General features: G+C 47.1%; 1 protein-coding gene across 6 annotated transcripts in view; it reads right to left on the bottom strand.

The window, feature by feature from the left end:
- Positions 1-26,032, bottom strand: part of TSC2 (TSC complex subunit 2) — a 32,980-nt gene that overhangs the window by 6,399 nt on the left and 549 nt on the right. The window contains exons 2-34 of one of the 6 annotated variants that reach the window (XM_071571594.1): positions 24,814-24,971; positions 24,189-24,275; positions 23,546-23,656; positions 22,798-22,942; positions 22,546-22,663; positions 22,031-22,079; positions 21,535-21,660; positions 21,135-21,208; positions 20,666-20,792; positions 19,898-20,041; positions 19,546-19,683; positions 19,240-19,343; positions 18,379-18,460; positions 18,033-18,188; positions 17,792-17,908; positions 17,018-17,140; positions 16,621-16,727; positions 15,722-15,875; positions 14,896-15,018; positions 14,431-14,565; positions 13,745-13,934; positions 13,265-13,358; positions 12,890-12,992; positions 12,587-12,681; positions 10,003-10,134; positions 7,892-8,056; positions 6,930-7,082; positions 6,651-6,763; positions 5,872-6,093; positions 4,988-5,203; positions 3,322-3,390; positions 1,089-1,249; positions 59-546 (exon numbers count right to left, since the gene is read on the bottom strand). In XM_071571594.1, the coding sequence (XP_071427695.1) occupies positions 59-546; positions 1,089-1,249; positions 3,322-3,390; positions 4,988-5,203; positions 5,872-6,093; positions 6,651-6,763; positions 6,930-7,082; positions 7,892-8,056; positions 10,003-10,134; positions 12,587-12,681; positions 12,890-12,992; positions 13,265-13,358; positions 13,745-13,934; positions 14,431-14,565; positions 14,896-15,018; positions 15,722-15,875; positions 16,621-16,727; positions 17,018-17,140; positions 17,792-17,908; positions 18,033-18,188; positions 18,379-18,460; positions 19,240-19,343; positions 19,546-19,683; positions 19,898-20,041; positions 20,666-20,792; positions 21,135-21,208; positions 21,535-21,660; positions 22,031-22,079; positions 22,546-22,663; positions 22,798-22,942; positions 23,546-23,656; positions 24,189-24,275; positions 24,814-24,951 (4,559 nt within the window). In that variant the 5' untranslated portion in view covers positions 24,952-24,971. The remainder of the gene's footprint in view (positions 1-58; positions 547-1,088; positions 1,250-3,321; positions 3,391-4,987; positions 5,204-5,871; positions 6,094-6,650; positions 6,764-6,929; positions 7,083-7,891; positions 8,057-10,002; positions 10,135-12,586; positions 12,682-12,889; positions 12,993-13,264; positions 13,359-13,744; positions 13,935-14,430; positions 14,566-14,895; positions 15,019-15,721; positions 15,876-16,620; positions 16,728-17,017; positions 17,141-17,791; positions 17,909-18,032; positions 18,189-18,378; positions 18,461-19,239; positions 19,344-19,545; positions 19,684-19,897; positions 20,042-20,665; positions 20,793-21,134; positions 21,209-21,534; positions 21,661-22,030; positions 22,080-22,545; positions 22,664-22,797; positions 22,943-23,545; positions 23,657-24,188; positions 24,276-24,813; positions 24,972-26,032) is intronic. The other 5 variants (XM_071571595.1, XM_071571596.1, XM_071571597.1 and 2 more) reach the window with 5 other exon arrangements.

Here is a 26,032-nt window from a genome sequence, read left to right as displayed (position 1 = left end):
AGCCATGACGCAGCAGGTCTGAGCTCCTGTTTCTGGCTCTGACAACATCTCCACCCACCTGGGGTTTATCCCGGGCACTTTCTCAGCATTGGAAGCTGCTGTCCTGCCCTTGAAGGCGTCTCTCTCGATCCTCTTGCCCCTCCTGGACGGGGCAGAGTCGGAGATGGTGTATCCCCGGGGCCGGTGTCCCGAGGGCGAGCGGGGAGAGGTGGCGGCTCCGGCGCCCTCCGAGCCCGCCCCGGTGACCCTGCAGTCCTCGCCCCTGCCCAGCCAGCTGCCCAGCCCTTCCCCTTCCAGGTTCCCAGACTGGGATTTGGACTTCACTTCCGTGCTCAGCCTCCTGGTTACTTCTCTGCCATTGGCATCCTTGAGGACCTCCTGCAGCGTCTGGAGCTCCGGGGAGGAGCTGGACTTGCTGAGCGGCTGGGATGGCTGGAAGGAGAGCTCCTCCAGCGTCCGGCCGTCCTCCCTCCCGATGGGAATGCCGCCCTCCACCAGGTCCTCTGACTTCAGTGATTTGTCTTCTTGGCTGGAGGTGGAGGACGACTTAAAGAGAGAGAAACAAAGATGAACACTTTTCATGGAATCACACAATTCCAGACTGTTCTGGGCTGGAAGGGACCCCAAAGCCCATCCAGTCCCACCCCCTGCCATGGGCAGGGACACCTCCCACCAGCCCAGGGGGCTCCAAGCCCTTTCCAACCTGGCCTTGGATACTTCCAGGGATGGGGCAGCCACAGCTTCTCTGGGCAACCTGTGCCAGGGCCTGCCCACCCTCGTAGTAAAGAATTTCTTCCTTTTCCTGAGAGCCACAATAAAAGCTGACAACAGCAATGCTCAAAGCCCCTGACACTTCCAGGGAAAGGTGAGCACAAAGATGCCAAGCACAAATAAATGTGGATCAAGGACCCTGATATAACTGGCATTTTCCTCTGCAGTGCCCCCAGGCCATCCAAACTCTGTGATGGCTTCATGTGCACTTTGGTCTCATCAGGGAGTTGATTCCAAGGGTACCAAGAGGGAATTCACACACAGTTCTCCCATGGCTCTGTCCCAGGACACACCACACTCCCCCTGGGCCTCCTTACCCTGCTGTAGGACTCCTGGGCTTTACCAAACCTTTCCTCGCTCAGCACGTGCTCCGAACACGACGTCTCCATGTCCTCACTCTCCGGAGTCTCCGCTGGGGACTCTGTTTCCTTGAGCTCCATCTCCCCTGCACTCCCCTCCTCCAGCACCACGGCGGATTCTACGGAGACACAGGGCAGGGAGCTGAGCTTGGAGAGGGCCCGGAGGGGCAGGCCCCCATCCTCTCCTCTGAAGTACCAGCCTTTTCCCTACGGGATCTCAATGGAAGGCCACATGGAATGAGTGCTCTTTGGTTTCTTGGCATGTCAGACTCGCTCCGGGTTCCCCTTTTGCATGGAATAAATCCCTAAATCCCCCTCACAGCAAAGGGCTGCCTCGGGCAAAGGAAGTGCAGTTGTTTCCAATTGTTACTGATGGACAAGGAGGGGACAGAATGAGGAAATGGGACCTTGGACATTGGTTACCAGGACAGACAGGAACTACAGAGATGTAGGAAAGTACAAGCCTAGTGCTAGAAGTCCACTGAGACATCAGTTCTGTGCAAGAGTGCAACACAGGGAGAGTTTCTTGTACTGAAATGCAACACTCCTGTGCCTTGAGGCCTGGAAGGAGATAAGAAATTTTCCTAGGAGCCATTTCCTTGCAGTTTGGCAGTTTTCCTGGCATATCTCAGGAGCAGCAGAACAATTCAGCCCTAAACATGTGGAAGGACAAGAGCAGGAGTGACACAGGCACTGCAGCAAAGCTGCACGTGGCACCTGCTCAGACAAACAGGGAATGGAACCACACTGACAAGAAAACTCCTTGGAATCCCTGCCTACTTGGAGGACAACGTTGGATCTACTCCAGGCACTGACCACAGGGATGAGTCTGACCAAAGGCTCCTCTTGGCCTTGCTTTTTGTCCTGAGGAAAAGGCTGGAGAACAGGAGGCTTCCCATTATGCACACAAGGGACTGGAAGACCAATCTGAAAGGCCAAGATTTGTTTTCCAAAGTAATAATAAAACTAAAAATTAGCACACATAAAAAAAAAAAAAAAGATAATCAGCAAATTTAAAAAAATACAACGAAAAATCACTAAAGCAGCTTTTCCTGGCTTGATTTCAGCTCGCAGGACCAAAGTTATTTCAAAGAAGCAATTAAGAGTTAGCATTGCACACACAAACCTTCTAAAAATACAAAACAAACCAAAAGGAACCAAAACAACGTGCTGATCTGGTTAGCTGTCCAAGCCAGAACACACCTGCACATAGCCAGTGCTTCCAAGCTTCCCTCTTACACCTCTGCCAACATTGCTGGTGCTTTTCAATTATCCAAGCACTAATTATTCTTTAGGTGGGAAGAGAATAACAGAAGCAGAGAGAAGTACAGAAAAATATTTAACTGCAGCAGCTTTGTGTTGCTTTGAGAGGCTTCTGACAACACCCACCAGCAGCTCAGAACACCCCAGTGCTCTACAGGGAGTTTTCCAGTGAAGGAAAGAGGCAGAAAGACATTTGAACCCTCTAATTAAAATCACAAAGCATTGCAGGTTATCAAAGCAATGCAGGTGTTGTGCTCATAAGGTGTGTAATTTGATCTCCACTTCATTTAATTACGAAATCAATTTTACTGAAGTGGAGAAAGGTTTTCTACTATTATAAAGCCCCTAAAAGGCAGAATTTAGCAGGTTTTCTGCCGAGATAAATTTCTTTTTCATTTAAAATACTCCTAACCACCATCCATGCTAGTGTCACACTTTATGTGTGTTTCAAAAATACATCTATCAGCTCCTCTTATCTTTTTGTGTCCAATTCTGGCAGAGTTCTGTGGGCTGAGCAGCCAAGGACTCTATTCCAGGGGAGCTTGTCCTGCTGCTCTTCTCACAAGTGGGAGCTTTTCCACTGAGCAGAACACAAAGCCAATTGTAAAATGAAGCTGAAAATGAAGAATTCAACTGATTAAGGCACCCAGACAGGTTTAGGACTCTGCCTCAGGACTCAAGAGCCACCCCAGCTAAAACCAAAGTTGCTTTGAGATATTGTGTGCACTTGCAAATGTTGGATCTGGCTTGGACTTCTTCATGCTAGTCAAGATCCCATTTGTTGAGAGTGATGAGACTGGGGACAGACAGGAGACATGAAGGGGAAAATGAGGGATGAGGGATACATTTTCTATGAATCAGAGGTGTTCTTCTATGGCAATATTGGGGTTTTTTTGTTTTTTTTTTCCTTAAAGATATATAAATATACCTGCCCAGGATATGCTCCTGTGCAACTTCCCTTGACAACTGGACTGGTACATGGAAGAGAAAGAGGCCACTGCAAAGGGAAATCAAGTGAGCAGCTACATCAAAAGGAAGGAGAGACTATATGAAAATAAAAAATATAAAAAAATTAAAAAGCACAGAGTTCAAAATGTAACCAAGAGCCTATTTTAAAACAAATAAATAAATAAATGAAACAAAGGAAAGAACAAGCTGGGATAAGCTCACTAGATGCCAAAGGGGTATTTTAAGGGCACAAGGTCTCAACACGGATAAGGAGGAATAAACACATCCAACAATGCAGGCTCCAACTGCTCCCTTTGCAGAATGCACTTGCTGAGCTTGGACACAGAGAATTCCTTCCTGATATCCCAGCACACACAGGAAACCAGGCTGAGCCTTTCCTGACCTACACACTTTTGGCACAAGGCCATTTTTAAACCCACAGAAGAGCCTGAAGAGTAGAAATACAAGTAAAGACTCACAGAGGTTTAACCTCTAAAGAGGCAGAACAACAGGCATGTGACAGTCTGAGAGCAAAACCTCTTCCAGTCATTCCCCAGCCAGGTCCAGCAGGTCTGCTGGAGCTGTTAATGAGGATGTGGCCAAAATGACCCTCTCAGACTGGCACAGAGTGGCATTCAGGTGGTGCTCTCAGCTGATCACTTAGCTCCTATACACCTCAATTCCCAGGAGCCTAGAAAAGTGTTCATGGAAAATTGTTTGTTTGTTTGTTTGTTTGTTTTAAAAGGTGCTGATTTAATTTTACTCCAGTTTTGTGTTTACACATTCTGGAATCCTAAGATCATACCCTGGCCTGTTTAAAACAAACTGAAAACTGGCATTTTGACCAGATGTCCAGGCAATCTGTCCCACTGCTCCCAGCAAAGCCTGGTCTGCTGGTACCACTGCCCAGTTCTGATGGTGCCAGCAGTGCTCAGAGCCTCAGTGTTGGGTAAGAGCTCTGAGCAGGGATTACAGAAAGCTTCAAAAGCTGTGGGTCAGGACTAATCCCCAACATTAACAGCTGAACTACCACCAAAGTAAATACAGTGAAAATCCTCGGCCTCTGTGTTAAAAGAAAAGCAGCAAATGAAACCCAAGGGGTCCTACTAAAGGCTGAACAGTCCTTTTCAGAGGTGGATAAATCCAACAGGATTTGCATTCTGGTATCTCCTGCTGTCAAAGCCAGTGGCAAACACCTCATCCTGGCTGGCCAGGTTTGGAATGGGCCCTTCCCCCAGGAACCTGCAGCTCTGAGTGCCCAACACAGACTCCCATACTGAAGACAAATGGAAATGGAAACACTGCATGGAAAGATCCATCCACAAGTGGGATGCCCAGATCAGCCCCAAACAAGTGGAAGAGGGAACAGATCCATGACTTTGTTCATTTTCATTTGGGAAACACATGAAACACACGACTCCTCCAGAGAAGCTCCATTACTCCTCTTCCTTCCCTTTACAAAGAGAGGTGCTTTTCCCACGGAACAGCAGAGGCAAGGAGGAGGGAATTTTCACTGAAAACTCCTGGGCACAAGAACTGATCCCCTTCTCACTGCTGGTGTGCCTGATGCTCCCAGCCTCACTGCTCTAGAGGGCCTGCAGGCTCAGACTGTCCCCCAGGGCCAGGCTCGTGCCCAGAGCTCTCACCTGTGTTGGAGCGCTGCAGGAGCGATGGCTTGGCTGTGCCAGTGGCCAGGCTGGAGGAGGGCACGGACAGGGATTTGTACAGAGCCGTTTCCCGGTGCTCCTTGAAGCGCTCGGCGGCCATGAGCGCGTTGGAGAGCTCCTGCAGGGGCATGTTGTTGATGTCTGAGGAAAAGGGGCTCAGGGGGTTCTCCAGACTCATCAGCCAGCTGGTGTTACCTGGAAGGGAAACATCAGGGCAGGGTGGTGAGTATTCCCAGCTCACACTGGAGAAGCACAAACTGTTTTGGAATTTGCAATTAAAAATCAAAATGGACCAAGCTCTCAGTTCTGCAGAAACACTTGATTAATTTCCTACTGCCTGTGCTCTGCACTTCACCCCAAGCTCTGCAAAACCCATCCCTGGTAACTCATTATTACAGCAGATTCTCAAAAGGCACCCAAAACACTCAGGTATTTTAATTACTGATACCAGGTCAGTTATTTTCTCACGAAGCAGATTTTAGCTGAAACAGGTAATTCCTGTTATGTTGTGGAACATTCCAGTGTTCAAAAATTTTGACCTTGAACATGTCATTGTTCCTTCCCTAAGAGCAAACACAACTGTGCAGCTACTCAGAGTTGTAGATGCCCCCATCCCTGGAATGTCCAAGGCCAGGCTGGACAGGGCTTGGAGAAACCTGGGCTGGTAGGAGGTGTCTCTGCCCATGGCAGGGGGCGGCACTGGGTGGGATTTAAGGTCCCTTCAAACCCAACTATTCCCTGGTTCTATAGTCTCAAAAGGCAGCGAGCAATAGAGACCTATTCACAATTAAATACAGATTTTTCTTCAGCCAGGCTCTGATTTCTCACCAAGCCCAGGATCTCCCTCCACACTCAGGACGTACCTGTGGGTCTGCGCACCAGGATTTCTGCCCATCCCTGGGTCAGCAGTGGGACATAGGCAGCCAAGTTTGCCTTTTCCTTCTGCAGGGGTGTCTGTGGAGCAGGATTAGCCTTCTCTGAGCGAGCTGCAGGAGCAGCAGGGCCCTGTGTCCCTTGGGAAGTTGAGCCACTGGGAAAATGGGAGGCTGAGCTGTCTAAGGCACCAACACGTAAGGCATGGCCACCTGGCAGGACAGAGGCAGACCAAGGGAGAGTCATGCTCAGTTTGGCACAAAAACAGCTCAGTAACAGGACTTTTAAACTCCTCTAGAAGCTGTACACACAATACTGTGAACTGTCCTGGGGGTTGTTTTCCTTTTCAATACAATTATTACTGTTACTATTATTTTATTTCCATTATTAAACTGTTCTTTTCTCAACCCACGAGTTTCTTTACTTTCCCCCTTCCAATTCTCTCCCCATCCCACCCCAGGGGACTGAGGGAGCATCTGGGTGGGGTTTAGCTGCCAATTGGTTTTAAACCATGACAGGAACCCAAGAGAATTTTATCTTCCCTGTGTTTCTTCTAAACAACCTTCTGTGACAACCAAAGCTCTCCTGCAAGGAGAGGGAAGCAGGAGGAGCCTCCTCACCCCTGAGGCCAAACTGCTCCTGCTACCTGCCCGTTACTAAACACCAGCCAGGTCCAGTCCCAAATTAGCTCAGCCACAGGAGGCACTGGACACTTAAACCTGTGACACAGACCCAGGAATGCCAGTGAGACTCCAGGCTGGGAACTCACCCGACATGGATCGCACTCTGCTGCGAGAGCTTCTGCAAACCTGCTGCCCAGCCTGAGACTCCAGCTTGGCTGGAGCTTCTTTAGTCTGTCTCACTTGCAAAACAGGGTCTGAGCTGTGGGAAAAGAAGATTTTGGAGATGTTGAGACACAGAAGTCATGCTGGACTAGTAAGACATTCCTCTTCTGCTAAGAGGAAAAGCTAAAAAGATGCACAGTGACAGCGGTTTGGGTGAAAATTGAAGTGAGGTGGAAACTTCTGCAAATAAGAGCAAAAGCTACCTGGATTCTGTGGTGCTTTGGAAGTCTCCAGAGTCCAGGCCAAGCAGGGACCTTGTCCCTGTTCCAACACTTGTAGTGATGGTCACCAGCTTGTTGCCAACCAACCATGTCTTTGTCCTTCCTCCAGCCAATAGAAACTCACCCACAGGAGACCTGAGAACACAGTTGTGATGAAGACCTTTCTCAGGAGGCAGAGAACAAAGCTGATTTCACTAACCATGCAGGAGGTACTGCCTGCTTTCCTTCTTTATACAGCATTTATACCTTTCCTTTTGCCTGTCAACATACACATTATCCATCAGGATAATGGATGAGCTTTGGAAGCAAACACTGTGACATCCAGCAGGGATGTGGAACAAAGCACTGCTCCCAGAGCCTTCAAGGGATCTCCTTCAGACAGTTCCAGGCTGAGGCAAAGGCTGATTGTCTCCAATGGACTTCACAGAGTCATGGAATGGTTTGGGTTGGAAGGATCCTAAAGCTCATCCAGTTCCAACCCTCTCCCACAGGCAGGGACACCTTCCACCAGCCCAGGTTCCTCCAAGCCCTGTCCAGCCTGGCCTGGGACACTTTGAGGGATGGGGCAGCCACAGCTCCTCTGGGCACCTGTGCCAGGGCCTGCCCATCCTCACAGGGATGAATTCCTTCCCAGTATCCCACCTAACCTTGCCCTCTGGCAGTGGGAGCTATTCCCCCTTGTCCTGTCCCTCCATCCCTTGCCCAAAGTCCCTCTCCAGCTCTCCTGGATCCCCTTCAGGCACCAAAGTGGCTTAAGGTCTCCCTGGAGCCTTCTCTCCTCTCATCTATGCTCCTCTTTAGCCAAGCCAGATTTTATCATTGAGGAAAGGCTTCAGAGCCTGGGCCTGCCAGATCCCAACGTGTCACAGGACTTTTCCACTAATAATGTGAAATTTGAACCCCAAACCATCCCCTCTCTCCCTGGTCAGGGACTGACCCCGTACCTCTTCGGCACCGCAGTGAAGTTGGAGAAGACGTATCGGGCCATCATATCCAGGCAGGTCTCTGTGAGCTCCAGGTGGAGGGTTTTCAAGTTGTCATCAGCCTGAGCCATTGAATTTTCATCTGCAGAGCCCAGGCTCGAGCTGGTGATGGATGTTTGGATGCGACTGGAAGAGAATGTTCCCAGCTAACAGATCATGTTGCAAAATGCTGGTCCCTGTCACCCGAGAGCCAGAGGGATGCAGAGCCTGCCACACATGCATGTGCCAGATCAGAGAGGTGGCAGGCACCAAACCCAGGGCAGATCAATGTATTTTGGGATCAGCCTCATGTTGTGCTTCACACACTGTCATTGCAGACAGTGTTTCATCTGGAGAGCCTGAGGACATTAAAATGTCACTCAGCTGGCCAGACCAGAGCTCTCTGATGTTGGTGGCCCATGGGCAAGTGCCCCAAGCAAGGAGTGAGTGGCAGCATCATGCTCTGAGTTCCCTAATCTATGCTGAGGGCAAGCACCCCATGACCAGCACCAGCTTCCCAGGCAGAATGTTGCCCATGAGCCAGAAATTGGGGCAGTCCAGATTTAACTTTATAATCCTGTGGTTTGCTTTTTTCTCTGTTGCATCTCTTCCATGGATTGCTTTTTCCCCTCCAAATTCAGTAACTACGTAAAACCCAATTTAACTTGAAATAGAAAAAGAATTGCACTCTGAACAGGAAATTGGCACAAGAATAGAGGGCAAGTCTGCCTTCAAAACAGCCAAGTCAGCTTAGAACAGTTCCTGCAGCAGACTGGACTGCAGGATTTGAGAAAGCAACTCCTTGTGCCATCATAATACAAACCAAGCTGAAGTACAGCCCCATTTTTTAATGACATGACAACTGCCTTGGCACCACTAAGGGTAATTATCTGAATGTTTTGTTGCTGCTCCTTACATATAAATACAAGACAAAATCACCTACTGATTAATGGGGATATCAGAGAATCACAGAATCCCAAGTTTGGGTTTCTGTCATTCCCCCTGCCATGGGCAGGGACACATTCCCAGGTTGCTCCAAGCCCTGTCCAACCTGGCCTTGGACACTCCCAGGGATGGGGCAGCCACAGCTTCTCTGGGCACCTGTGCCAGGGTCTCCCTATCCTCATAGGGAAGAATTTCTTCCTTAAAATGAAGTGTCAGAATTATGTTTATAATTCAGTCACTTCAGTCTCTTTTTCCCAAACACCAGATATGGTCAAAAATAAAAAAAAAAAAACAAACAGAAAATCAAGTTCCATTGACAGCAATCCTAGAGATTAAGGCACAAATCTTCAGGTTCAGAATTAAAACCAGCAGCAGTTTAATGCTGGAGGGAAGTGACTCAGAAATATGTTTTTAAAACTGCCATTAACTGTTTCATCTTTCATGGGAGCAGATCAATGTCTGCAATCAAATCTTGTCCATCAATCAAATCAATGCCTGAAATCAAATCTTGTTTTCTTTAGTCATGGAAGCAACAGCTTCCCACGGGCTGAGCACAGCCTGTGCTGCTCTATGGAAAGACAAATTCAGCTTTTCATGGCATCTTATGGAGACCAGAATACTTCCATCAGCTCCTTCAGCCTCAACCAACAAATTCCAAACTGAGGCCAGGGCTGCTCCTTCTGGGCTGGGAGGAAGGATTCTACAGAACTCTGCAGAGCTTTCAAAGCCTCCCTGGGGCAAGTCACAACTTGGAGGGCTCAGGTTTCAGTCAGTTGTAACCAGCCCTCTCACTCGCACAGAATGCAACCTTTTTCCCTTTCTTTGGCGTCTTTTTTGGTGGTTTTTGAGGTTTTTTTTCTCACTTCACCATCTTTACTTTGAAAACAGAATTTTTTGTTGCTAAAGCACCAGAGAATGTGGCAAAGTAACCACACACACACGGGGTGTGCTGTGACAGCCCAACGTCCGACCTTGGGGAGCCACAGGACACCCGTGACACTTTCACCGCAGCCAAGCCCAAGTTTCTGTTGGGTACCAAAGACATGCAAGCATCCCACATGCAATTCCCCCCTGCTTCCACCCACCCCTGCAGGAAAACCTCCAAGGGCTGAGTTGCTCTTGGATTGCCCCATTTAAAGTGCCTCTACCTGCGGACCACATGTTCAGACACACTGATGCTGCGGGACCGGAAGGCATCAACTGCAGAGGGTTCTTTCAGCTCTTTCACTGGAGGAGAGTTATTCAAGCCTTGCTTTGCATTTTTGGCTAGTCTTAAACTACTATGTGGAGAAGCACCAAGCCCCCAAAGAGGTCACAGGAAGGGAGGAAATCATTGTAGGGATGTAGGTTGAAAGGTCACAGTCACAGGGTCAATATTGGGGGATCCCGGAGGGTGATGGAAAATAAAACAAATGCCAAAAAAAAAAAGGGAAACAAAAAAATTAAAACATACAAACAAGCAGAGCTGAAAGCATTAAAAAGACACACCACATTTTGAAAACAAGATTTTAAATGTGCTCCAAAACAAATGAAATTAGTACAAGCTAAAAGAAAAAAACTGGTTGAAATGAGAGTTGGAATACTGAGCTGTTCACCAAAGGCACCTGAGGGCTCACTGGGCACAAACTTCTCAAGGCTGAGAAGTTTTGTGCAGTTCAACCACCTCTTGTGATGCCCCAACTCATCACCTCAGCACAACTAAACACCTGAGGACTTCCACAGATCTAAAGTGCTTTATCTATACCAGGCACCAGCAGCTTTTTCTAAGAGATACAGGAACATGTTGCCCATCTGTGTCTCTGCTAGGCCTGGCTCAAATCTGAGCTTTTACCCCAATCCAACACACCCAGGGCCTCTCAGAGGTGCCACTTAGCTCAGGTAAGGGCACTGGGGTCACTCAGCCCACCCACACAAGGCCCTGCACAGCCAACAAACATCCCCTTGGCTGTTGCTGGCTCTGTGATGCTCCTCTGCCAAACCAGCTGCCTCATTCCAGTGGCTCCAGGTAACCACTTGACTTTCAGCTGGAACACAAGGAAATTAGTGTTCACACTGTCAAGTGCCAACCACATGTGGGAGATGACAGCAATTAAGACTTAAGAGGCACCTTAATTAGTCACTGAGATGCTCACCAGGCTCAGTTCTAATTTGGACAGAGCAGTTGGTCCAGCAGTTTCCATCCCCATGTGTAAAATACAGGCACTGATTTAACCCTTCTGGCTCTTTGTAAACACAATTTATTTGCCACCCTCATTTCAGTGAGTTATTACACCTCAGTTTGCCACCTGGAGGGAGCAGGATTTATTTGTCCTTCTCCCAACAGCCTCTCACAGATCACTTTTGGCCACAACTGGGGATGAGCTGCAGAGAGCCCATACTCAGAAATAATCACCTACACCAACATCAGGACATCCAGGAACCCTGGGAACCATTGGGACTGTGATCTCTTGGAACACCCAGCATCTCAGCTAGGGCATGGAAATGCTCATTCTTTAGGCTTAAGGAGTGAAAACCAAGCACAGAAGCTTCTGAAGCAAGGAAATACATCTGCTCCAAGCCATTTCCTCTCTGCCCTGGCCAGAATCCAAGCTCAGCCAGACCCAGAGGCAGTGGCATCCTGACACTCCAGTGCTGCAGGTCACTGCTGAGTACAGCCCACACTCCTCAGCAGAGATTTCTGTGGAAACTCATCCAGCAAAAGCCTTTAGATACAGTAGTATTCCAACCTGGTAGAATTTAACAGGTTTTTTTTGAGGGGGAAAAAAAAGAAAAAAGATTAGTTGAAATTCTAATTGGAGAGATGAGTGTCAAAGGCTTCTCTTCCAAGTTTCTGGATGAAAGAGGAGGAGATGGGAGAGATGAAACACAACACAGGGTTTACAGCTGCAGCATTAGGGCAGGGGTGGTGTTTCCTCATTGCAAGACTCTCCTGGAGCCTTGCAGGTAAAGTAGAGGCACTTTCCCCAGGGTTCAGATGCCACCATGTGCTCACTGCTCATAACACTGAAGCAAGTTAAGTGAACCAATTTAGGCAATCCCTGCAGGTACAAGGATGTTGGAGAAACCCTGAATGCCTTCCAGGGAATATGCAAAAGGGTGCTTTGAAAGATTGCTGGCAAGATAGCTCTGACTTCTAAAGGCTTTGCTAAAGCTGACACATGGCTTCAAAATTAACAAACAAAAAGGGCTCAGCACATCCAGACAGAAGGCAGCTGTGTGCCAGCCAGTGCACTGATCTGACAGGGAGTACCACGGAAAAGCACAGCACTGGCTCTCTCATTTATCCAGGTTGCTGATCACAACCAATTCTCTGGCAATCATTTAAAATTCACTCGTTACAGATCAGTTATGAAAGGAGTTCACACAATCCACATGAACATGGGATTCTGTTCCTTCTGGTATTACCCTTCTCTGTTATTTCTGGTAACATTGTACTGGCACACATCAACCTGAAAGGACTGTTGATTTTCAAAAGTTAACACCAAAAAGCCCCACACCTCCCTGCAAAGGCTTCCAGGACAGGCAGTGATGTCTCACCTTCCCACCAGCCTGTCAGCCTGGTTTGATCCCACCTTCCTACCAACCTGTTTGTCTGGGCCCCATCCCCTGACCTAAAGAGGTTTACTTTCCTTGCTTACTGCACTGACACATTTTGGATAACTTGACCCAGCTCCTCCAGACAAAGACAGGGAAGGGTGTGAGCACAGGGACAGGGACACAGGCCCTGTTTACCTCTTTGGCCTCTCGTTGAGGCTCGTGCTGCGAGCCCTGAAGCTGTCCTTCTCAGGGGTGTCATCGAAGGAGAGGAGCACGTTGGAGCGCAAACCCTGCCCAGGGGGACAAGGGGGACAGTGTGAATGGCCACAACACACAGCTCAGAGTCCCCAAGCCAACACAGAGAGCTCTCGGGCAGTTTTACAAGAGATGCTGACAAGAAGACTTTTTCTAGCTTTAAACAGAACCTTTGAAGTTCTCAGATGAGCTTTTAAGTCACCCCTTTTACTCTGTGCTGTTGGATTGGGTGGTGCCCATTACCTTGGTGATGTAGGGGACAAAGTCCTTCCGGAAGGGAAGGCGGCAGCGGATGAACCACATGGCGATCACGTGGTGGGCCAGGCAAACGATGTACTGGTTAAACCTGCAACAGCAGAAACATCTCCACAGCTTAATGCTGCATGTTTCAATCTGAGAAACAGACCTTATCCTTTACCTGAACAAAAAAAAAACCTCAAGAGCTCTGTTCTGTGCCAGGGACTCCCCACCCTCACAGGGAAGAAATGTCCCTTCTTTGGGAAAAGCCTGGAGACAGCAGAATGAGCAATATACTACAAATACCAAGTGCTACAAGAAAGGCATGTCCATACTGTTAACTTCAGAGAGGAGGCAGCAGCACATTTGGCATGGCCTTACTTGGAGGGGTTGGTGTAGGGCAGGGAGATGGCGAACACGCTCGCGTACTGCTCCGCTGCGAAGTTCCTGTACAGGTGAGGCAGCCTGGCCAGGGCTGGAACAAGAGAACCAACACAAGTGAGGCCCAAACACAAACCATTCAACATCACAATTCAGTTTAATTTAGTTTGTTTGCTTTAAATGATCAGCTGAGTTAACATCACAGTACAGTGTTATGCAAGGAGGAGGAAGCAGAAGTGTGTTTTCCAGCACCACGGCCACACTACACAGAGCATGTCTCTGCCTTCAGTGCAAGTGCTTTAAAAAGAAAACCAGTAACAAACAAGAGCTGATCAGTCATTTATAACTTGAGGATGGAGCAAAGGCATCACTGAAACCCTTACAATACATTCTGTATGACCAACACAATGAAAATACTCATATTTAGTGCAAAAAACCACAACTATAGATGATCAAAAGTAGAAGAACATCATAACTTACTTGACAGGAATTCTAGGAGAGGGATTGCCATGTTGGCTGTAGCAGAAATGTGGGTTAGTTTGACTATTAGGACAGGGAGTGCCTTGATGATGATGTCGGGCATCTCCACGCTGCAGACTGACAGTGCCACCACGCACTGGTTGGCACAGCGATAGATCAGCCCGTGCTCCAGGCAATACACGATCTCACGCTGCAAGGGGGACAGGAAACAAAGCCTTAATAGAGGGAAGGAGAAACCCCTGCTGCACCATCCCCTGCCTCCAGTTAGCATTCCACAACAGCCTGCAAGGCCTGTCTGACACACCTGAATTCCAACACAGAGCCCTGAACACTGCTGCGAACATTCTAGGCCCAAATCTTAGCATGGGACTTCAATATGTAGATACTTTAGACATTAAATTTCTGCTTCAACAGAACATTTGTGTTTATAAAGGTCTTGCTGCAGAGGGCAGAGTCACTGTGACCTGTGAGAGAGGACAGGCGAGCAGTGAATCCACCTGACCAGGCAGCTAAGCCTGCATGGAGTTAGCAAAGTATTTTTCCCCACCCCAAACTGAGCAGATGCAGCTTTTCCTAACAGCAAAGGGCAGTGTTGCCTTGCACTAAAGTCTCCTAATCAGCTCATATAGGAAATGCTTTACAGGTTCAGGCCCCAATCCCACTCCAGCCTCCTCCTTCCCCCCTACCTGCTTAGCTTTGTCCAGGTAATTATGGTAAGATATTAATGCTGTCAGCACTGGGACCACAGCCAGGTGCAGATCAGTGCGGGAAAAGCCTTCTGGGGTTCCGTGGAGCCGGTCCGTGGTCTTCTTGTCTGTGAGCTGGTACATCACAGCAAGTTAGGACACCTCCCACTATAAATAAGCCCCAAAAGGCAGCAGACTGGCACTGCCATAGCTCCCTTTTCACCTGTGTGTATATATATATATATATATATATATATATATATATACACACACACATAAAGAACACTCATTATTACCTACTCTGTACCTACAACCCTCCCACAAAAAGAGAAGGTGAGTGAGGATTGTTAACCAGCCTGCTAACCCTTAAAATATCAGACTGAAGACAAAAAACACTCCAAAAACAAACCCCAGCCAACTCCCAAGCAAACCAAGGACCTGGGCACTGAGCATCAATGGCATTACCATGTAGCTCAGTGCTGAGGCCAGGAGGTCAATGTTACAAGGAGAGGTTAAAAACAGCACTTTGTAGCGGAGGGACTCGGGTAATTTGTTGAGAACCAACTTCAGCACCTTCCAGTCTGTCTCCTGCAAAGAAAGAAAATGTTGACATTTTTTTGTGATTTCAGTTCAGCTTGAAAGTAAGATCAATCAAATTCCAGACAATATGTCATTTGCTAGACACACAGGTCTTGTCATGGCAGCTCCAGAAAAAGAAGTGGCATTTAACTGTCACAACTTTCTCCCTGTCTGTCACCCAGCCCGAGGTGCAATATTGGCATCACAAACTGGAAGAGAAATGGTATCCAGATCTAGCAGGGCTCAACAAGGCAGAGCCAGAATTCAATTCTCTGAAGCACCAGCACAAATTGACTTCCAGAGCCAGCCAACCCCTCACACAGAACTCTGTCCAATACCACACTCAGGAACAATTTATATTTAGAGCTTATTAGTGTCTAAAGCATTTATCAATTCTCAAAACACCTCAAAACTTCCAAGAGGACAAAAGTTTCAAATGTCCTTTCAGAAACAGGATGACTTATTTAATCTTGTTTCATAAGCACATTTTTTTTGCCCCTGTCTGCTCTGAAGCAGTAAAATAAAAGCTTTGCTTATTTTCTGAAGAGCTGAACTGCTGCTCCCACTGGTGGCTGTGAAGCTGCACAGTTCCATCCAGACTCTGGCCAAGAAGGAGCAGAAATTGCTTTTCAGTCCTTATTTAGATATTTTGGGGTAGAATTCTCCAGCCAGCTGGTTTAAGTGAACCTGAAGATGCCAGGGGTGGACACACCTGCTTCAAGCACTGCAGGAGGACACCAAAGACCATCGAGTATGGAAGATGCCCAATCCTGATGGTGGCATTTTGGGAAGGCACACTGGGGCTGCCTGAAGGTGGAGAGAGTGTGCCAGGGGGCTTTTTGTCAGCAGCCCTCTTCTCTGCCTCTCTACAACACAGAAAGGGAGAAAAATACACGTAATGTAATGTAAAATCAAGCTCAGAACAGCCTGTTCATGTAACCTACAGCACTGCCCTATGTGGTAGCCAGTTTAAAGACCAAACAACAATATAAATTGCATTTTCAATCAAAAAAAGCACAGGATTGCCCAGTCAGGTGAAGGATTTTTTTATACAGGCCTGTAGCAAATTTAGAAAGGTATCTTTTGGTGTGGGTTACACAAAGAACTTGAGACAAGCTATAAAACTAAAAATAGTCAGATTTGTACAAATCATTGCCTTGAAACTCAATGTGAAAAGTGGCTTGAGGCAGAAAATTGTAAATATTTTTGTGAAGTTTGGTGTGCAAGAAACAGATTTCATGTCTGAGACTGAGAGCTCTGCAGGTAAGTGATTTGTGAGAACAATTCACCAAAGAGTTACTGGTTCAGACAATCCTAAGCTGTAACTGTAGACTGGTCTAGGATTTGGAAGATAAAGAAAACCTACAGGTTGCTACTGGTGGACTATTAACCTCATGAAAAAAAACCCCAAATAGTTTGAAAAACAGACTTTTTAAAGTAAAAAAGTAAATTAAGATGCATTCAAGGTCAGGATGGACATAGCTTGGAGAAACCTGGGCTAGTGGAAGGTGTCCCTGCCCATGGCAGGGGGTGGGAAAGAGATGAGCTTTAAAGTCCCTTCCAACCCAAACCAATCCGTGGTTCTTTTGCTTAGCACAATGAGAAACCTACACAAAATCACACAGGCAGTAAGGGCTGAACCTCACTGCTCCATCCTTGTTGGAAAGGCCAAGGCGGTGGAGGGAGTCAGCCCGGAGCATCAGCAGGAAATCAAACACCTGGAACAGGGAAGACACTGGAATCACTCACACCCCAAGCCAGGGGAAAACTCTCCCACCCCTGCATGTGATATTTTTACAAGGACACAGGGATTTTTAAGAGCTGCCATGGCTAGTTCTGCAGGAGGCACCACTCCTGGTGTTACAGTGCATTTACATACCCTGATGAGCCAAGAAACACTTAATGCTATTTCTGGCAAGGTCTGCAGCACACATTCCCCACCTGCCAGCCAAGAATTCCCCAGACAGCACACAGCTGTGGGCCTGGGAGCACAGGGCACTGCTCCTACCTGCAACCTGATGCTGCTGGCAACGGGAAGGCTGTAGGAGTAGATGTAGTGGCGCTGGACGTGCTGGATCAGCATCTCGTACACCCGCATGGCGTGGCTGGAGGGCAAACTGTACAGCTTGGTCTGACAGGGCAGGAACACACAGCAAAAGGCACAATGACACCTGTTACCCAGCCAGAAATGTGTGTCTGCACTAAGAATTCCAAGAGAAATGCAGCAAAGACTTGATCCTGAATGCAAGATGAACAGATGGCTCTGGAAGGAACCTCTGCAGACTCCAGAGCAGCTCTGTCTGCTCCAGAGGGGCCCTGACAGGAACAACCTGCTCTTCACAACTGCTCAGACACAGCTCAGGATGCACCAACCAAACACAATGAATCTATTCAGGGTTATGAACTCCTCCTTACTGCTAATTTATGGACACATCTGCCCTCCATATGAAAACATGTGCAATGGAAATAAAGAAAGTAAAACATTTAGTGCTCAAAAGTAAAAGGAATGACCAAAACAAGGGTTAAAATGTTACATAGTAAAAAACAAGTCAGAACATTTAACAGTAGAGGAACAGTTATCTAAAAAGCCAAGTCCAGCAGAAGACTATTTTGAACTGACTATTATGATTATTATTAAACTGAGATTGGATGTGGCACTGAGTGCCATGATCTGGTAAATGGAGTTGGAAAAAGGGTTGGACTTCATGATCTCAGAGGTCTTTTCCAACCCAATCGATTCTATGATTCTATGAATGTGTGTTCAATGCCCTGGAGCATTTACCTGCAGAATTATCAGAAGCCCCAGAACTGCTGTCTTGACATCCTCCAGTGAAGCTGAATATGAGAGCAAGTCTCTCTCTTCCAGTTCAGAAGGAGACGAGAGAGAATGTGCAGCCACCTGTTAAAGAGAAAAGTAAGACATGGTTTAACTCCAACAGCCCTTTCCTTTACCTGCATCCTGGAAGGCCATGAAAGCCCACAGCAGGTCCTGGCAGTGCCACAAGCCCTGGCAGGGAACTCACCTTCTCTATGATGTCCAGCAGGCTGTTGAAGTGGTGAGTGTTGCAGCCCTCAGCCAGGTCCACCAGCAGCTGAGTGGCCAGTTTTCGCACCTGGTGGTCTTTATCCTCTGGAATGTGAGCCAGCTGAGAGATCACCACCAGGTTTATCAGCTCCTCCTGCAAGAGGACAGACCTTCATGAGCCTTGGCATGTTGCTGTCAGCTGTGTGTGCAAGATTTCAAGCACAGTTTTGTGCATTCCCCACTGGTAAGGAGGACCTGGAGTCCACCTGAAAATGTGCCTCACCAAAGCCTTTCCCACCCTGCTGGGCCCTCACAGGTGTGATCAGAAACAGGTCAACACAAACCTCATAGAACTGTCTGTTAATACTCAGCACAAAGGACAGGACATCCAGGACTTTGATTCTAACAGCACTTCGACTCTCATTCCTAAAATGGGAAGAGCAAATTAAAAATTAGTAAAATAAAGTTGTTGATATTTAGGGAAAGGGGAAATGGAAAGTAAACCTGAAGTAAAATAACAAACTTCAGAGTTGGAACAATAAGAGTGACAGATCAGCTGAGCCTTCAGTTAATGACTTTACATATGAAATCAGATTCCAGAACTATTGGAAATTCAGATCCCAGTTCAGCTTTTAATCCTTCTGGAGACCAGTAATTGCAGTTTTCCCATTTCCAATCCAAACGAGGAAGAAGAACAAGTGCTCTGGTGAGCAACTTTAAAACCAAACACATGGCACTGAGGAAGAGCTGCTCTTTGGCAGCATTTCACAGAGGAGACACAAGTTTGTTATTGCTGCATGTTGATGTTTCAGAGCACAGAACCCTTTTAGAAGCACCAGTTCAAAACCAGATAACTGGAATACTGGATAACCACATGCAATCCTGATGCTTAACAGGAAAATCTTGTTTGGTGTCAGAACTACAAAGTGCTGTGGAGTGGAACACAACTGCCTCAACTAATTGGAATAGTATCCACTGGAAATAAAGAAAAGGGGAAAAAAAGCATCATAAATGACTCAGTGGAAAGCTTTTATCCTGTTAAATAAATCCTTTCATGTACTGTGCCCTGGGACTACCACACTTCTAAGCTGTCATTTACTAACTTAGAACTTCAGAAAATAAAATTATCTAACATGAAAAGGTGGAAAAACACACTTCAAAGTGCTTCTTGAATATAAGAAGTACACAAAGTTATGATTTCCTACCTGAAGAATCTCTCCATTAACAGCTGCAGGTTGTGAATCCAGCCATCTTTGGCAGGATGGATGGACTGAGCTCTGTATGTTATCAGGTTTAATACAGAAGATTCCTTTCATGGAAAGATCAAGAGTTATTCTTTTAGTGTATAAGCAAACACAATATATCCATTCTCCCAACCCCACCCCGAGAACAAGGCTCATGGAAGTCCCTGTTGGGATTTTCTGACCATTTGCTATTTTAGAACTCCCAACTTCCAGCTGTAACAGAACAGATTCAACTGGCAACAAAGGAGGACATTAATAGAGCCTTACTGGTCTCTGATCAGCACATTTTTCCACCAGCTCAAAAAATCTCTCTTCAGAACCATGAAAATCATTCTGGTCACAGAGTTCTTCCACTGTAGTCAAAAGATCATGTACAATGGACTTAAGTTCTTGGCTCTCCAGACTCTGAAAGAGATAAAACCATTCCTAGAAGAGTTCTACCTTACCAGAAAGAGCTAATTATAAACACAAACAGAAAACTCAGTTGAGAAGCACAACAGTGAGAACTGGACTAAAGCTTCAAAGCTCACTGGAGTGTACAAACAGGAGATTAACTTGTCAGAAAACTTATGGCAAAGCCTCTGGAATGAGAGCCCACCAAGCCAGGCCCAACACCCACCTGCAGCTGCTGCAGCAGTCGCTCCATGATGTCCAAAAGGATATCCCAGGTCACAGCCTGCAGCTCCTTCCCATATTTCTTTATCAGGCGTGTTATGGACAGAACTATCTCATAAGACACAACTGCATTGGGGCACGTCATGGCCTGGAACACAAAGCACTTCACTCACTGAACAGTTGGAAAGCAGTCCTCAGAAACCCTCTTAATTCAAATGAAACACGCCTTATTAATTAGGAAATTAGCCTGGAGGCCTGAGATAAATATATTCAAGTCTCTACACACAAAGGACACAGCAAAGAACCATTTTCTCAAGAGGAATTCTGCACTTGTGCCTCCAGCTGTAGCTCAGATGTCAAACACAGCCCCATCCTACAGGCAGACACATGAGTTCAAGTCAGTAACTCCTTCTTGAGGCACTTGGATGAGGAAGTTTTGAGGGCTCTGAGGCTGTTCCTCAAGACACCATCCCTCACTTTTTGTACCACACACTGGAAAGAGTGAAAGTTCCTGCTTTGTTTTTATTTTTAAGTGAAAGTACCCATTTGCAAAAAGAATTCTGACTTCACTTTTCTGGCCAAGAATGATATTCTAGGATGAGGCCTCAGCTTCAAACTTAAACCCCCTTGTTTTACTGTCTCTCCCTTTCACCCCACACCCAACTGCTCCTTCTCATCCTCCAGGCCTACAAAGATCTCTGGTGTAGGGGACTCCATTTTTGTTCTATAGTTGTACAACTGATTTAAAAGTTCCCCCAGCAGCCCATCCTACCTTGAGGAAGGAAGGCAGCACTGAGGTTGGGGAGTTCTTGAGGGAGTTGAGGCGATGGGCACCCCACAGAGCCATCCCCACGAAGAACACAGCCCCTCTCAGCAGCGCTGCGTCTGCCATGTAGGCTCTGAGGGCACAGGGAAGGCAAGTTTCAGAGCACACCACAATTAGTTCAGCACACAAAGTCAGCAGGAATACACACTGTCCCAACAGGAATTCCCAGCTGTTACACATCAGGGCCTTGCACAGCAACTGACAAACATGAAAAGCAAAAGATCACCCACAACTTCAACCAGAGCAAAATTAAATTCAGAAAGGCCCAAAAATGAGCACTTCAGCAGCAGAAGCAGGAAGGGAATTATTCTCTAAGCACCAGAACCTTCAGCTTCTTCTGCTGAGGTTGGTGACTCCCCATCTTTCTCAACAAGACCTGTGCTGCATTCCTGGCATTTGTGAGGTGCTCCTTTACCTGTCCTCCATGATCCTGCACATGTTGTAGATGGCACTGTGGCCCAAGTGAGTTCCCAAAAGGTTACGCATGAGCTGCAAATCCAAAGAGAACACTTCAGTATCCAACTGCAGCCTAAACACACGTTTAGCTGAGCTCTGAATGGTAAATAAAATGTCCAGCCTCCTCCATGCCATGACAGAAGCCTGTCCCATCAGCTGAAAGCAGCCCAGGGCAAACCCCATGCACGTGGCAGGACTCACACTAACAACATCCTCATCAATTAATACTCAAGCAATTTTAATTTACTCCTAAAACCAAACTGAAATTGATGGCAGATGTGCACATGCACGTCTGACACTTCATCTGTGAGGCCAGAAAAGGGAATCCATTAAAAAGCAAACCCAGTAGAAGTTCTGACCTTCCAGCAGGGCTCACAGAGCTCCTTCACGTTGATGGTGCGGCACAGAGTGATGATGAACACGGGCAGGTTCTCTGATGGCAGACAGTTATAGCAAACAACTGCATCGAGGACTTGCAGGGAAATCTTTGGGGAAGGACAAGACAACATGGTTATACATTTCTCTCACAATAAAGCAGGTCAACTGGTCACTGGGAGACCCACAAAATCATCCAAAAGTCAAAAGCGATGAAGGTATTTTGTTTTTTTTTTTATTTTCTAAAAAGCATTGTTGAAAAATTGATTCACTTATGAAATTGATCAATGCTCTGTTTGGTTTAGAATAAAATTATTACTGGTATATGAGATCTAATGGCTTAGAAACAGCATAACTTTGTATCAGCTCTCTTGAAAGATGAGAATAAACCAAGAGCCTGATGATCTGATTTTGCTTGTACAAATTACAAAGAATTTCTAAGAACTCTGAAGTACAAAAAAAGAGACACAAATCACTGACCTCTATGTCCACAGATGAGGAAGTCTGAATGCACAAGAGGCAGATCTTGCTGTTAAGAAAGAACATTTTAATTGTTTGCTTCATAGGATTTTAGGCAAATTACAAAGAGCCAAAGCAGACAGGTTAATTGCCACGTTATTTAACTCATCATTCCCCTTCCTGTGGCAATGTTGGTAACACTCTCAGAGACACTGAGCACCACAACCTCTTTGTAAAGTTGAAGTGGCACTTAAATGCAACTCAGCAGGTCTGTACTAGTGCAACAGCACAGGCCCTTTGTGAGACTAAGCAATGCAACCAGGTCTGCCCCACGAAATGGGAAAAGCACACTGAGTTAAACTAAATCAGATCTGGACACTGGAAGAACTGAAAATCAAGTATTTGTCATAAATGTCAGGTATGACCTGGAATGAAATAGATCCAGATCAGATAAAAAAAAATTCTGTATATTGATCAGCAACTTTCTCCTACAAGTTACCAAGAATAAGCACATAGGAATTAAAAAGCCAACTTACTGCACCATGTCAGCCACATAGTCTTCCAGATAGCAGCTATTGAATTTCACCAGGTTCACTAAAACCAGCAGGAACTCAGAAGTCAAACCCACATCCATCCACTGCAGTACAAAATCAGCTAAAGAAGCAAAAGAAGCCTGTTAGAATATGCATTCTACCCAGAAATGATACCACTGCCTTGTTGTCCTATCACTGCATGTCTGACCCTTGACTTACTCCCACCAGACTGAAGAAGGGAGGGGCAACACTCACCCAGCTCTTCCTCTAAGTAGGTGATGTATCGACCGTTCTCCGTCAGGGCCTTGAACACTTCAAGCCGCTCGTGCAAGTCTTCATTGGAGGGATAGTCCTTAATAACCTTGAAGAAATGGGCTCTGAGGATCCCTAATCTCTCACCCTTTAAACATAAAAAGGGAGTGGGTTAAAGCCTGAAAATTATCAAGGTTTACATCAGGAATCTTCATGCTTGAAATCTTTTTTTTATCAACGCAATGCCTGCTCTTCTCATAAGCATCCACTCCTGCTTTTTCAGAACACTGGAAACTACAATTCTGGGCTAACCCAGCCTCCCAGTTGTGCAGCATGTTGTGAAATCTAAAGAATTCATAATATGCTGAACTTGGCCAGGCTGGAAAAATGTCTCACCCAGAACCTCTTGGATACCTGATGTGCTGAAACATCAAAACCAGCTGCAGACTGGGACTAGCAGGTCTGGGCAAAGACCATGTAAAATTTGCTGAACATGCTAAACTTAACCCAAACTATTTCCTCTTTTTCAAAAATGTTGCCCCAAAACAGAAAAGCTTTCTATGAGTTGCATGAAAAGTTTTGCTATGAGGTCAAACCAAGACTTAAATTAAAACACTTCCTCTTCCCATTTACAAAGCACAACTAAAACAAGAAAACTTGCAGGAAAGAGCCACCCAGTAATTTTCACATTTCTCCTCTGCACAAACCCCAGTTTATGTCAATGTTTCTTCCCCAGGTGGGTTGTTTTCACCTGTCCCTGAACGATGGACTTGAGCAGGTGAAGCACAGCGTGCCTGGCCTCGGCCGGCCGCTCCGGCTGCAGCATGTCAGCCACCACCTTCCAGATGGCCTCCACGGCGTGCTGCAAACACAGGGACAGCAGGAAAACTCAGCCTTTCCTGGCACCTCCACCCAGCAGGGCAGTCATTAACTATGGCAATTAATGAATCCAGGGATGAACCCCGTGAGACACCAAATCCCGTCCCACACGACAAGCTGCACCCCAGGAACTCACTCCTCATTCATACACTCATTCAGTGTGCAGATTTGTGCAGAAACCTTCACCCAACTACAGCATGAGTTCAAAAGCAATTTGAACTCCTTACTAAAAAGGCAGAAGGAGATAGAAAACCCCTCTTAACATCAGCCCCATGAACTGTCCTGAATATTCCCAGCATTCTCCTTCCAGTCAGTCCAGGAAGCCCATCAGCTCCATCCTCTTCTGGATGGTTGGACAAGACTAATTTCCTTTTAAACTTTGGGCAGCACAAAGCAGCCTCTGGGAGTCTCCATTTTAGAAGGCAGCCTGACCTACAGGAGCCTTGTGGGATAGGTCAAAAGCTCCTGCTTAAACTTCCATCCTTCCAACACTCACTGAATATTTGGGAACTTACCTCTTCAATTTTTTTGGTTTTTGCCACTTCACAGATCTGACTGATTGCTCGTATCCTGTTACTCAATCCACACTCTATGCTCAGTTCCTGGAAAGAAATGGAGCAATAAGCTGACAGTATATCTTACTAGAAACACTTATCCATTTCTCCAAGGAGAGAAGGAATTCTGGTCTCCTTCTTTTTTTTGTGTTTTCCTCCTTGTGTGCCAACTATTCTACTTAGAGAGTTGCTGTACCAATTACTGGAATAAATTATTTTATTTTTAATTTCCACAGAACTGTAAGATTTTTATAAAGCAGAAACAGTTCCCAGCTTGTGTAAACCACCACCACAGGAACTTCATCAAGCTCAGAGTATAAAAAAGAGGGGAACAGGGAAACATCCTGCAACCTGACCTAAGACAATACCATTCTATCAAGTATCTCCAAAGTATTCCAACACTGAATAACTAAAATGTTTGAGCTGCAAAGTAAGTGACTTTTACATCCATTTCATTGAGAATGAGTTGAGAAATCACCAGAGGGACTGAATGCCCAAAGAGCAAGGATTAGGAGCAAACCCTCCTGATCCCTCAGCTCAGGCGACCCAGGCACCGTCCCCACCTTCACTGGCTCAGTTCTCACACCTTGAGTATTTCTGCAGTGATGATGAACTCTGTCTGTTTGCCCTCTGACGACTTGGAACTGCCCCGAGATGTTCCCAGCCCCAGCAGGTTCCTGAATTTCTCCTTCAGCCCGGAATCCTTGCTCTGAGGCTTTGCCATTGCTGCCAAGCACTGAGGCCCTGCAAACAGAACAGGGGTCTGGTAAGGAAGGCCCAAGGGGAATGTTTAACCAAGAAAATGCCAATAACAGCATATCACACTGTGGCTCTTCCAAAACAGCTCTGGTGTCTGAAGCCTTTTCAAACTTGGGAAAAGCCCAACACTGAGAAAACAGCAAGGAGCCTGTGCTGCTCCTGCCTTCAGCATCTGCATCCTGCAGCTCCCTGGGGATTTGGAGCTCTGCAGGACCATTTGTTGGAGCTGGGAATGCCCAGCCCCACCACACAGCCTGATTTTTGAAGTATAACCACACACACACTTTTTGGAGGGCATGAGCTGGGTACTTGTTCCCAGCCCAAAGTGGCCAAGCACCCAGGGCTGCACAGGACACGTGGAAACAGCACACGTGAGGAGGGACTTACAAATCTGAGCACTGGAACATCCAAGAGCTGCCATGGCAAGAGGAAGAGGGGGGCAAGAACAAGCACAGCCATTACAGTGCCATCCTCCAGAAACTGCCCCTCCAGCCCCAACTTGCTGCCCCTGGGGTACCCTGGAACCCTGCTGGGAGCAGGACCCCTGCTCCTGGCACAGCCCTGTGTCCCAGAGCCTTCCCCACACCCTGGGCACAGCAATCGCTGCTGCTCCCGGGATGCACCACAGAGCCTGTCCCAGCATCCCAGGGACACGCCATGGACCTCGCCCAGCACCAGCAGGGGACAAACAGCCCCCAGTGCAGTGTCATCAGGGGACAAACAGCCCCCAGTGCAGTGTCACAGGGGGACAAAACACAGCCCCCAGTGCAGTGTCGCCAGGGGACAAAACACAGCCCCCAGTGCAGTGTCACCAGGGGACAAAACACAGCCCCCAGTGCAGTGTCACCAGGGGACAAACAGCCCCCAGTGCAGTGTCACCGGGGGACAAACAGCCCCCAGTGCAGTGTCACCAGGGGACAAACAGCCCCCAGCCCCCAGTGTCACAGGGGGACAAAACACAGCCCCCAGTCCATCTCACCAGGGGACAAACAGCCCCCAGTCCATGTCACCGGGGGACAAAACACAGCCCCCAGTCCATGTCACCA

This window comes from Pithys albifrons, chromosome 16 (genome assembly GCF_047495875.1).
Source record: "Pithys albifrons albifrons isolate INPA30051 chromosome 16, PitAlb_v1, whole genome shotgun sequence".
NCBI lineage: Eukaryota > Metazoa > Chordata > Aves > Passeriformes > Thamnophilidae > Pithys > Pithys albifrons.
The sequence above is the reverse complement of the archived record's forward strand: the minus strand, read 5'-3'. Positions and strand labels throughout refer to the sequence as shown.